The following is a 13,546-nucleotide window of genomic DNA, read 5'->3' as shown; positions in this document are numbered from 1 at the left end:
GGAGAAGGAGGGTTTCAAGACACTTATGTGAAATTTGCTAGAAAGTTTTATCTGTTAATGGTTTCTAAAAATGTGAGAGATACCATTTATTTAAAAATCTAGTATTTTCCCTTTTCTTCTAGACCCAAATATGATCTCTCATCATTTCCTGTTGTGGTACATGCACAGTTAAGATTGTGCCTATCATCAAGATTTGAGTCAGAGGTGACAGCTGCTGGCACCTCATGTGGTCCTGGTAGGAAGGACGCAGGCCTCTCCTCCACACTTTGGGAAGTGTTTATGGACACAGTGTTTTCAGAAGGAATTGGGTGGTTCCCATCAAAATTTAAAATGTATATACACTCCAATGCAGCAGTTTCTCTTGTACACTGGGGAAACACACACAAGTGAAGAAAGACAGATGGACAAGGAGGCTTGTTAGCTTTATTTATGATAGTGAAGTGCTACAAACAAGTGAAGTATCTATCAGTTGGGAGGTGGTTAAAGAAATTATGATGTAATCATTCATACCGTGGAATACCACGAAGTTATTTATAAATAAATTTATACATGTAAGCTTATATTTATAAATGAGGATAAAGCATATGAAACATTTTGACACGTGTGTGTATCTGTGACCTTGTCACCAAATCAACATAATGAACATGGCCATGACCCCTTGAATCCTCCTCCCCTCATACCCGTCTTCTCCCCTGCTATCCCCTACAGCCACTGATCTGCTTTGTCACCGTACAAAAGTTTCCATGATTCTGAAGTTTCATATAAATGAAATCATACAATGTGTGCTCTTCGGCTGGCTGGCTTTTTCCACTCAACATAGTTATTCTGAGATACAGCCATGCTCTTTGTGCCAGCAGCTCATTTCTTTTGTCACTGAGTGGTGTTCCATTGCATGGATGTGTCGCTGTCTGTCCATAAACCTGCTGATAGACATTTGGCTTATTTTTGGGTTTTGACCATTACAAATAATCCTGGTGGGTAGCTTTGTGTGTGGGTCTCTGAACATATGCATTAGTTTGTTTGAGGTATAATTCACACTTTCAAGGTGTACCAAATGGTATGAGTTTTGATAAATGCAGACAGTTATGTAACTGTCACCATAATCAAGATATAGAATGTTTCCATTCTTCCAGAAAGCTCTTTCAGTCCTCTGTAGAGTCAGTCCCCTCTGCTATTTCCAACCCTGGGAATCTCCTGTTCTAATCTCTGTCCATATAGTTGTATATATTTTTGAGTGTCACATAAGTGGAGTCCTAGAATGTGAAGCCATTGTTTTGGCTTCTTTTACTTAGTGGGTTGCTTTTGAGATTCACTCATGTTGTTGTATTTATCAGTGGTTTGTTCCTTTTATTTCTGAGGAATATTCTATTGTGTGAGTATACAACCATTTACCTATCTATCTACTCACTAGCTGATGGACATCTGTGTTACTTCCAGGTTTTAGCAATTCTGAATAAAGCTGACTTAAACATTCTTATTTAAAAAGTAATGAGAAGTTCTGACCGGGAGGCTCAGTTGGTTAGAGTGTTGTCCCAATACATGAAGGTTGCAGGTTTGATCCCTAATCAGGGCACATACAAGAAGCAACCAGTGAATGCATAAATAATTGGAGCAACAAGTCGATGTTTTTCTTTCTCTCTCTCAAATCAATAAAATAAAAAAAATAATGAGAAAGACATATATTTGTTCTGACAGGGAAATATTTCGAAGTGAAAAAAGCGTGTTCAGAACAGTGTATAATTTAATGTCATCTTTGATAACAAATAGATGAATGAATAAAAATGTATCTTTTATTTTCTTATTTGTAAATTGGGGATAATTGTACCTATCTGATAGGATTTAGCAAAGGTTAAATAATGTGTGACATAGCTAAAGAACAGTGATGAAGGACATAATAAGCACTGTGTGTGGTAGCTATTATTACTTTTATTTTCATAGCTCTTAGGAGATTGCTTACTATTGTTGTAATTATTATTTATCGCTGAAATGAGCGTAGCTGTAGACTTTTGTAGGGGGAAGTCTAGAATAATGTAATCCAAACTATTAGCAGATTGGAGAGTGTTGACATGAGGGGAAAAGTTAAGTTTTGTCCTAAAACTTTAATCAGTTATATTTTAATTTTTAACAAAAAAAGTTAATAATAATAATGTGCTTTTGTAATAATAATTTGTTTAATTAACATTTTAAATTCAAATAATCTGCATAATTGGCTTGGAAAACCTAACAGCACTGGGCAGCAACTCCATGCCTCTCTCCTCCCCTGCCCTGTCTTGCTGGATTTCAGAGATGACCACTTTCTTCTTTCTTTTCCTGTTTTTAAGCTTTCATTCTTATTTTTAAATTTAATCAAAAGCAGATATATTTTGCCCTGATGTGTGTGGCTCAATTGGTTGGGCATCCTCCCACAAAGCAGATGGGTCCCTGGTTCCGTTCCTGGTCAGGGCACATACCTGGGTTGCAGGTTGGTCCCCAGCCGGGGGGTGTGTGAGAGGCAACTGATCGATGTTTCTCCCTGGCATATCAGCGTTTCTTTATTTTTCCCTCCTTTCTCCTCTGTCTAAAAATAAATAAATAAAATCTTTTTATAAAGTATATATACCTTTCATTCAATAATATTATGTATTAGTTATAGATGTGAAGCATGTTGGTTAGACAATCATATATTTTGCAAAGTGTTCCCCTGATATTTCCAGTAGCCACCTGGCATTATACATAGTTATTACAATATCATCGACAGTATTCCCTGTGCTGTGCTTTATATCCCTGTGACTATCCTGTAACTACCAATCTGTACTTCTCAATCCATTCACCTTTTTCACCCCGCCCCTCAAACCCCTTCCCCTCTGACAACCATCAGTCTGTTCTCTGTATCTATGAGTCTGTTTGTTTTGTTTGTTCATTTATATTGTTCTTTAGATTCTACATATATGTGAAATCATATGGTATTTATCTTTCTCTGACTTACTTCACTTAGCATAATACTCTGTAGGTAGGGATCACTACTTCTTAAAAGCTCTTTTTATCATGGACAATTTCAAACATACACAAAAGTAAAGAAAAGAATATAAAGATTATTCATTTATCCAGCCCATCAATTATTAATATCATGTTTTTCTTGCTTCTTTGCACCCCCAAAACTTTGTGTGTATGTACTTTAAAGCAAATTCCAAATATTATGTTATTTCTTCCATACAATAGTTTTCTTAATTTCTTAATATTATTTAATATCCATCCTATTTTTAGAGTTCCCACATCACCTCAAAAATTGTTTTTTAAAAGTTGGTTTGTTTAAAACAGGATACAAACAAGGCCCATATCAGCCTTTGGTTGTGTTTCTTAAGACACTTTTATTCTCTAACCATACTCCTTCCCCCTTTACTTTCTGTATATCGTTTCATTTCTGCAGAAAGTGGGTCATTTGCCCTATAGACCTTCTTACGTCCAGATTTTGGTGCTTACGTCCTTGTGGTATTCTTGTTTCTCTTTCTCATATTTCCTATACACAGGCAGTCAGCTCACAGACTTGGTTAGATTCATGGTCAGTGATACTTCCTAAATGGTGTTGTGTACTTCATAGCATCATAACACGAGGCACACAACACATCGCCCTACTTTCAAGGCTAAATTAATCAGTGTATTCGGGTGGACATGCTGATTTCCTCCATTACCAAGTTCCCCCATCACCCTGCGACTGAGTGTTCTTAGCTTGTTTTTGATGACTATTGCTAGATGAGATCCATGACCTCATTGGGGATAGACAGATGGTAAGCATCTCCATCTATTGTTCTTTCAGGCTAATCACTTCGACACTTTCTGGTTAAGTTTCAGATGGTGGTCACCTCCATATCTATAAACAATATGCTTCTACTGTTATTTATTGATTTATCAACTTCAAACACCATTATGATTTTTAAAGAGATAAACATTTAAAAGGCATACCTCACATGAGAGAATTATGCAAAAGGGTATTTAAAAACCTGTCATAAGTTTTTATTTTTTAATAAATAAATAATTTAATTTATTTTAATTTATTGATTTGAGAGAAAGGAAGAGAGATCAATTTGTGTTTTTATTTAAAAATTTTTTAAATTATATTTTATTGATTATGCTATTACAGTTGTCCAAATATTTCCACCTTTGCCCTCCTCCACCCAGCCCCACCACTCCCTCAGGCAACCCCCTGAATATTGTTCATGTCCATGGGTCATGCATATAAGTTCTTTAGCTACTCCATTTCCTATACTGTATTTTACATCCCCATGACTCTTCTGTAACTATCTATTTGTACTCCTTAACCTCCTTGCCCCTTCCCCCACGTACCCCCCCAATATGGCAACCATCAAAGTGCTCTCTGTGTCCATGATTCTATCTCTGTTGTTCTTGTTTGCTTAGTTTGTTTTTTAGATTCAATTGTTGATAGATAGGTGTTTATTGCCATTTTATTAATCATAGTTTTGATCTTCTTTTTCTTAAATAAGTTCTTTTAACATTTCATATAATAATGGTTTGGTGATGAGGAACTCGGGTTTTTTCTTGTTTGGGAAGCTCTTTATCTGCCCTTCAAATCTAAATGATGCCTTTGCTGGGCAGAGCAATCTTGGCTATTCGTCCCTGAAGATTCTCTCTTTATCTTTAACCTTTGACATTTTAATTATGATGTGTCTTGGAGTGAGCCTCTTTGCATTCATCTTGTTTGGGACCCTCTGTGCTTCCTGGACTTGTGTATCTATTTCCTTCACCATATTAGGGGAGTTTTCTTTCATTATTTTTTTCAAATAGGTTTCCAATTTCTTGCTCTTTCTCTTCTCCTTCTGGCACCCCTATGATGCGAATGTTGGACCACTTGATGTTGTCTTAGAGGCTGCTTATTCTGTCTTTATTTTTTTTCTTGTTTTTGATTCTTGTTATTCTGATTGGTTGTTTTTTGCTTCCTTATGTTCCAAATCATTGATTTGATTCTTGGCTTCATCCACTTTACGGTTGTTTCCCTGTAAATTGTTCTTTAACTAGTGTATCCTTCGTTTTTTAATGCCGTTGAGGTCCTCCCTTAGCTCCTTGAACATCCTTATAACCAATATTTTGGACTCTGCATCTGATAGATCGCTTATCTCCATTTTGTTTAGTTCTTTTTCTGGAGCTTTTATCTTTTCTTCCATTTGGACCATGTTTCTTTGTCTCCTCACTTTGGCAGTGTCCCTGCATTTGTTTCTATGTATTAGGTAGAGCTGCTATGACTCCTTGCCTTTGTAGTGTGGTCTAATGTATTAGGCGTCCTGTAGATCCAGTCACCCAGGCTCCTCATCACCCAGTCTGGGTACACAAGGTGTGCCTTTTGTGTGAGTTGAGTACACCCTCCTCTTTTAGTTGAGCCTTGGTTTTTGTTGGCAGGTCAATGGGAGGGATTTACCCAGGTCATTGAGTTGCAAGGACTTGGTGTGACCATTGACCACCAATATCTGCCCCCTGTGGAGTATCAGCTGGGCAGGGGCTGGGTGATGGTTCTCTGATGTGGTCTGTAGCTGTCCACTGTGTGTGCTGGCCCTGGGGTTCCCCGAATGTTGCAGGCCAAGGTTAGCCCCCATCTGTGTTCTGCCTGGGGCCACTTTGCCTGAGCTATAAAACAATCCAAGATGGCTGCTACTTTTGCTGGGCTTGGAAATTCCCAGGTGAAGCTAAGCTCTGAATCTAGGCTGGCTGCTGCTAGTGTTGGGCCTGGGGCCAATTAGTAAGGGATGTGGGGGCTGGGGGCTCACAGAACCCAACTGTTGCTTGTCTGAGAGGATTTAGGAATTTGTGAAGCATGAGTCAAACCAGCCATTCATACAGAAAAGTCACTTGGGTGGGTTGGTAAGGTGGGTGGGACAGGGTCTCAGGTAATCTCCAGGGCGGGGCAAACAATGTTAGCCAGGTTGATGGGTCTCAGGCATGACACCCACCTGCCAGCTCTGTGGCTCTGTTGGGGGAAAGTTTAGAAAAGGATCAATGGCTTCTGCCTGCTTTTCTGTCTGGGAGAAAGCTGTTCCCAAGCTCTTGCTTTGATGCCAGATACTTCATTCCCTCCCTGTATGCCACTGGTACCTTTCAAGCTGCTATCTGGGTGCTGGAGCTCAGAGGGATTGAGTCTGAGTAAGTCCATGTGTGGATTCTTTAAGAAGAATTGCCTGGGGCTCTAGAATTTTCTTCCACTGGCTCAATCCCCAGTGGTTTTTGCAGTCAGAAGTTATGGAGACTTATCTTCCTGGCACTGGAACCCTTGGCTGGGGTCCTGGTATGGGGCTGGATTCCTCAATCCTGATATCCCTCCTGAATTTTTATTTGGCATGTAGATATGGGACCAGCCCATTCCACATCTCTGCCCCACCACCAGTCTGGATGGATGTGGTTTCTTTGATTCCGTAGTTGTAAGACTTCCATTCAGCTCGATTTCTGATGGTTCTGAGTGATGGTTGTTCTGTAGCTTAGTTGTAATTTTGATGTGGTTGTGTGAGGAGGTGAGCTGTGTTTACATTTGCCACCATCTTGACTCGCAGACTCAGCCCGATTTGTTGTTCCACTTATTCATGCATTCATTTGTTGATTCTTGTATGTGCTCTGACTGGGAATGGAACTGGCAACCTTGTCATGTCTGGACGATGCTCTAACCAATTGAGCTCTGCGGCCAGGTCCAGCCGGAGGTTTTTAGTCTCCAGGCATTCAGTTCCTAATGTGGTCAGGCATTTAGGCATTATTGGATCTGCAAACAACCTATTTTCTGGATAGGGAAACTGAGGCAGAATGGGGAGTCTTGTTTTGTTTTTGACACAAATTATCACAACCGATGTCTGATAATCTCTGATACTTTTTTCCTAAATTGTAAATGTATTTGTATGAAAAGCTGTGTAAAGCAACAAAATTAATTTATTTTTATATTTAATGAATATCTTCTATACAAAACAATAAAGTCATACAAAAATTAAAAAGTGAAACTTAACCAAAGAATCAGTTAGTAGGTACAATTTATGAAAACATTTATGAGACACTTACTGGGTGCCAGGCACTGTTCTTGGTGCTGGGGGTACAAAGATGAATAAGGTAAAATTTCTATCCTCATGGAAGAGAGAAACCTACATTCTAAAATGTTTATTTCATATTGTATGAAATTGTCCCTATAATTATTAATATGATTAAATTATTAATGTAAGTGCTTAGCATATATTAAGTACTATATAAGTGATGGCTATTTTTACTGTTAATTATTGTCATGAATAGACTGTTGAATGTTTACTTTGTGTCAAGTATTACACTTTATGCTTTAGATCCATTATGTAATTTAACATTTTTGTTAGTACTATTATCCCCATTTTTCTGATGACTCACCTGAGGCCTACCAAGAAAGATTAAGCCACTGCATTTGCGGTAATTGTTTTAGTGTACTGTGGAAAGCCCTGTGCATGTAGGGAATTTAGCAATTGTTCAGTTCTTTGCTGTTTTGCTAATTTCCGGGAACTTTTCATTTGTTTTTGTTTTTTAAAGATTTTATTTATTTATTTTTGGAGGGGAAGGAAGGGAGAAAAATAGGGAGAGAAACATTGACCAGTTCCCTTTCATGTGCCCAATGACTGGCCCACAACCCAGGAATGTGCCCTGTCTGGGAATTGAACCCATGACCCCTCAGTTTTCAGGCTGGCATTCAGTCTACTGAGCCATACCAGCCAGGGCCTTGCAGTCATTTTAAAATCCTGTTGGCTTTCTGAGAAGCTTTTGCAGCTCTGGTGCAGTCATGGAGGTGGGTGAGGCATGTGTGTTTGGATCCCACGCCCCTGCAGCTCACTCCAGGGTATTTTTACGGTTTTTCCCACAGAAGGATTTACTCCTCCATGAAATTCCCTGCTCCAGGAAGATGGGCACAGAGAAAGTGATGGCCAAGGAGATTTGCCAGAAATACCTGGAGAAAACAGCAGGGTGGCTGCCGGAGGACTGTGCCGAGGCTTTGGCCACAGCCGCCTGCCTCTGTCTGCGTAGGCGGAACGTCAATCTGTCGGAGGTGAGCTTGACTCTCAGCCTTTCACCAGAGATGAGCTCTGTCCTGGGTCAGCTGGACCTCTCTTCTGGGGGCCACAGGTATCTATCTGTTTTATCAGGGTTAATCCCTTCACTGAGACATGCTCTCATTAACCTGGAATGTATTTAGTTGGAAGTAGCTGAAGGTGTTGGAACCCTGACATGGCCATATATGGACAAAAACTCTCAGGAGCCTGAGGGTGGTGTACTGCTGGCCTGAGGGACCTAGGACAACACCCTGGGATGTTAACAGAACTCTGGCTGCTTTCTCTGAATGTGCCTTATTCCTCCTCTTCTTTCCGTAGGCCCCCTTTCTCTTTTTATTTATCTTCTTGGTTATGTGTTAGGTTCTACCTCCACTGAGAGACAGTCTCTAGGTCCGTATTCCAGCATCTCAGTGAGAGAATCTGATTGTCCTAGCTTGGGTCAGGTTGGTGCCATTGGCCAATCTGATAAGATGAGTGGGGGTAGGGTCTAGAATATAAACCTGGTGGTCAGCGAGGTCAACCTCTGAAAGGAGAAATGGCCAGGTCCTAGAGAAAGGGAGCATCTTTAGCTTGTGGGTTAGGCAGATACCCTAGAAATCAACCATCACAGGGAATAAAACATTTTCTTATGGACAGGATATGAAAAGGTGGTTTCCATGGTAACAGGTATAAATTTGGGGACCACTGCTAAGGACAAAATTCCTGCCTGAGAGGGCTCTTAGAGATAATCTAGCTGAGTGATTTTTCAAGTGATGTCTGGCAGAGAAGGGCTCCTGGAAAGTATCACAGGAGTTGCTGTTGGCAGCAAGAGGACTGTGGGGAGCTATCGGCCCCACCCATGGCTTCAACCAGACACCACTTTAACTTCTCATAATTATATTGACTTTTCAGTAGTTTATTTGAGGAAAGGGTTTATGATTGCTGTAAAAAATCTTCATCAAACACTACTGCTGTAGCCCGAGTCTTGTTATAGATGGGGAAGTAGAGGCCCACAGAGAGGAGAAGATGAGGCCACAGACTGAGTTTCTGTCACAGCTCTTTGGATTCCTTGTTCATCCCCATGTCCATTTTCTTGCACCATCATGTGGCAAGAGCTAGACACCTGAGTCATTGGTCTAGGCCTGGGCGACTCTCCTAAGCCCTAGTGCTGTGGTGTTCAGTCATTCATTCAGCAGTTGTGTACTGGGCCCTCGGGGATATGTCAGTGAGCAAGGCCAGTTCCTCTTTCGGGGAGCTCACAGACATTGCACAATAATTGTGGTGAGCACTGGGATAGTGTTTGACAGGGGCTCCACCGAAGAGGATTTTCCAGAGGAAGTGATGTATAAGCTGATGAAGAGTCTTCTGAGCAGAAGTAACAGCTTATAAAAATATCCTGAACTGAGAGGGAGCCTGGCATGGTCAAGGGCCTGGAAGAAGGGCAGAGTGTCTGGAGCACAAAGTTCATGGGGCAAAGTGGTTATGATGAGACTGCAGAGGAAGGAGGAGCCAATAATAGAGGGTTGTGCAGGCACAGCCAGGATTTAGAAGAAGTTGCCAGGGGTTTTAAGCAGAGACAGAACATAATCCGATTTATGTTCTAAAAAGATCTCTCCTGCAACCACTTAATCTTTCATTCAGACTTTCATCCTTTCATTCATTTTATTTTTTTGTTCAGTGTATTAAAGTACTCTTGACGAAGCTGCTATAATGAAGAGACTTCAAAATACAGTCATTTAAATGAGATAGATTATTCTCTTTAGTTCAAGTTTGAATGTAGGCAGTCCAGAGCTGATGTGGCAGTGCCGCCGTATTGGGGACCTAGGTTTCTATACTGTTGCTTTGCTGTCTTTACCATGTGGCTTCTGTTTCAGAGTCCGCGATGGCTGCTGTAGCTCAGGTCATCACTGCTGCATGCCAGCCACTGAAAGGGGGCTAAAAGGAAGAGGGGAGCACACCCCCTTCCTTTTAAAGGTGTGCCCTGGAGATGTACATATCACTTTCTCTCACACCCTATAGGTCAGATCCTAGTTGTGTGGCCATACCTAGCTACAACGGAATGTAGATTTTAGCATGGCAAGTATTTACTGGGCATATACTCTGAAGATTTATCTCAAGAGGTGACACTTGAATTGGGCCTTTAAGGATGAGGGGCCGTTTGCTATGTAGAATAAAGGGGATAGAGCACTTTAGGTATACAAAGAGGAATGAGGAATGGTCCTTTCCCCAGTATTTTACAACCAAACTAGGAAGATGGAAGATCAACTGGGACATAGGGACTTTAAGACAAGCAGGATTGGATTCAGCCTTCAACTCTGCCATTTATTAGCTGGGTGGCCTTAGGCAGGGAACTTAACCTTTTTGATCTTTTAATTGTTTATCTACAAAAACTCACTGTGCATCACGTGTCAAATGTGCTTTGTAAATTGCAAGGCACGGAGCAAATGAGATTTGTTACGGTTATTATAGGTATATATGTGTATAATACCTTTGTACTATCCTTTGTGTGTGTATAAAGAAGAAATATTCCTTCCCGGCCTTTCTCTAATTTTCCTAACCTGCCTAAACAGAAAAACTCTCAAGGACAATATCTATATTACTTAAGACATTTCTAGTTGAAAGTTATAGAAACTTCAGTGCAAACTCTTAGAAATACACACAGAAAGACACAGAGAGAGATAGGGGGAAGGGGAGCATGTGAACGAGTAGATGAATGAGTGAATGAATGAATGAATGAATTGGCTCATTTAACAAAATAGCAGACAGGACAGGCATTGTGAGGGCAGCTATAACTAGGATCTCAATCAGGAAAGGTGCAACTATTTGTATCTGTGCCTGTGACTCTGTCTCCATCTCTTGCCTCTGCTTTACTCTGTTAGGGCTTCATTTTCACCTACTGTAAATGGATTTTCTGTGTGTGTTAGGGCGTCTGGCTCTGCCACTGGAAAGGAAAGGGGAATTATTCCTCAATAAGCTTTAGGTGCAGAAATCCCAGAGGATTTTGATTGGCCTGCTTGGGTCATGTGCTCAAACCTGAACCAATCATTAAGGTCAGAGGAATGGGACACTATGAGTGGTCTGTCTTGGTCATGTGGTCTTATCTATAGCTAGGGTAGATGGGGGCAACTTCAGCTCTTTTCAAGGGAAGGCTGCTGTTTTTCCAGGCAAAGCAACAAGCATTGGATCCTTCAGTGTCTGTCTCTCCTGAGGCCTGAGAGACCTGTTAGATTTTTGCTTTCTGAAAGGATTTTTGGTGATGTTCTTGTTTCTCTCCTCTCCGAGGTATGTGACTCTGTGGCTGCTGTGGAAGAGCAGCTCAGAGGTCAGGAGATGTCGCTCTCTTGGGATGGGCTTTCCGAGGGCACGGGCTCTTCCTCCAACATCCCAGAAGAAACAGATGATGTAGACAATTCTAGCCTTGATGATTCCTCCTCCACCAGGGCAGCATCCCAGTCTGGGATTGCTGCTTCGCCTGACCCCACAGAGGATGGAGAAGGCAGGATGCAGGCCAGTGGAGGAATGCAGGCTGCTTCCTCCTCTGAGGCCTGTGCCAGTCCAGAGCCTCCCCAGGGTGGTAAGTGTGTAGAGGTCTGAATGCTTATACACACTCATTTATATGTCCCTAACGCAACTCATCACTAATTCCTTCCATCTCCCTCATTCACATGTTCCTTTGATTATTCAGCCATTCCGATACCACCTGACTGCACCAAGAAAAACCTAGGGGAGAGATCCTTGATATCTTCCTCTCCCTCCAGTCCCCCTATGTCCTGTCCATCATCCATTCCTAGTCATTCATCTAAATGGCTCTCAGGTCCATCTGCTTCTCTACATTGCACCCTCTACCATAACTCATTGAAGCCATATTCCTTTGCTGGATGACTGCACAGCCTTCCTTTATCTTTCCTGATCCACTCTGGCCCCTCACCAGTCCTTTCTCCAGGCCCCAACCAGAGTGGTTTTTAAAAACAACGCATGTCACCCATTGCTTAAAGCCCTTGTGCGGCTTCCCATTACACTTAGTGACCAAGTCAAAACTCTTCCTCCAGACCAGCAAGGCCCTGTATGATTTGTCCCTCCCTGCCTGCTTGTTCAGCCTCACTTCATAACATGAACCCATACTTGCCAGCTGCTTGTAAAGCTACCTTCTAACCAAATAAATGAGGCTTCCTTCTGAAATAAAAAATTTGGAACACTTCTTCAATGCTTTGTCCCCTAGTCGATATGACTCAATGAATGTCCTAGGCTCTGGCCATTCCTACTGCTCCTCCTCTCTTGTGGAAGAGAGAGGGAGAAAGAGTATAAGTGGTCACCCCAACCCTCTACCTTGGGGAGGAACATGGGAGCCACACTTCTTCTCTGAAAGGTGGGGGCAGGTGGCAGGGCTTTCCTGCAAAGGCAGAAATGATAAAAATGTTCATTACACTCAGGACCTGATTCAGAAACCTGATTTAAGTGAGAAACTGTGACCAAGTCTGACTTTCTAAGACTTATAATAATAGTATCTATTACCAAATGCTTATTGTTCAAGTGGCTTTTTAAAAAAACTTTCCATTGAATATCAACTACAGAGACTTCGTGGAAAATTGAGATCAACGAGGCCAAACGGAAACTGATGGAGAATATCTTGCTCTACAAAGAAGAGAAACTGGACAGCATTGAGCTTTTTGGCCCCTGATGACCAGAACTTAGCTGAGGACCTGAACTTAGCAGAGGACCCTTGTCCTCAATTGGAAAGATGACTGTCAAATCAAGAAAAAAGTTTGGGACAGAATCCAAGCTTTCTCAGGAAACACAAACCAAATATCAACTTCCGGGGGGTGGTGGGGGAGAGGAATTTCCAATTTCCAGAGTAAGTGAAGGGAGAAGGGGCCTCAGCTTTTAGAGACAGCAAAATCTACAATGTCCTCTTCCTTCCTGGAATTTGCTCATCAGAGCTGGGTATCAGGCTGAAGCAATCCTGGTACATGGTCCCAGGATGTGGGCAATTTTGTGGTTCTGGGGAGGGTGTGACGTTAACCACCCCAGCAGATGCCGTTACCTTGTTCTCACCCCTGGACAACTGACAGAGCATTCTGAACCCTGATGGCACGTTGCAAAGTTAAGATCTCTGGGTCACATTTGCCAACAACTACCTGCAAACTTCCATGATCTGAAAGATATTCAACTTGTGTCCCAATGCAGTTCATGACTTATTTCTCAAGGTCTCTAAGTTTTACAAATTCTGTACACCTGTCAAAGGGTCTGTAGGTTTTCTGTTTTGTCTGTTGGAAAACAAGAGAACTGATTTTATATCTGATTCTGCTGCTAATTATGTCAATCATGTAATTTGTGGAACCTCAGTTTCCTTGTAAGTAACACCTGTTCATTTTTCCTCTGTGCGCTGTTGGGAAGAACAGGTGAGACATGGCTATAGAAGTACTGTTCCTTAAAAATGCACTTGTCCTGTTTTATAAAATAAATAAATGTATAAAAAGACATTAGACATCTATTTCTGCCATGTACCTAATGTTTATGCAATGGGTATATTTCTGAAAAGT

At 41.4% G+C, this 13,546-nt stretch overlaps 1 protein-coding gene across 3 annotated transcripts in view; it reads left to right on the top strand.

Annotated features, from left to right (window-relative positions):
• IRAK2 (interleukin 1 receptor associated kinase 2) overlaps nt 1-13,142 on the top strand; it is a 57,590-nt gene extending 44,448 nt beyond the window's left edge. For 2 of the 3 annotated variants that reach the window (XM_054595037.1, XM_054595036.1), the window contains exons 11-13: nt 7,841-8,023; nt 11,289-11,580; nt 12,578-13,142. In XM_054595037.1, coding sequence (XP_054451012.1) covers nt 7,841-8,023; nt 11,289-11,580; nt 12,578-12,684 — 582 coding nt within the window. In that variant the 3' untranslated portion in view covers nt 12,685-13,142. Of the gene's footprint in view, nt 1-7,840; nt 8,024-11,288; nt 11,713-12,577 lie in introns of those variants that run through there. The other variant, XM_054595038.1, reaches the window with a different exon arrangement.
• The last annotated feature ends 404 nt before the right edge of the window (nt 13,143-13,546 follow it).

This window comes from Pteronotus mesoamericanus, unplaced genomic scaffold (genome assembly GCF_021234165.1).
Source record: "Pteronotus mesoamericanus isolate MK-2021 breed Mesoamerican mustached bat unplaced genomic scaffold, CSHL_Meso_final scaffold_54, whole genome shotgun sequence".
Lineage (NCBI taxonomy): Eukaryota > Metazoa > Chordata > Mammalia > Chiroptera > Mormoopidae > Pteronotus > Pteronotus mesoamericanus.
Note: the sequence above shows the minus strand (reverse complement) of the source record. Positions and strands in the feature narration are given on the sequence as shown.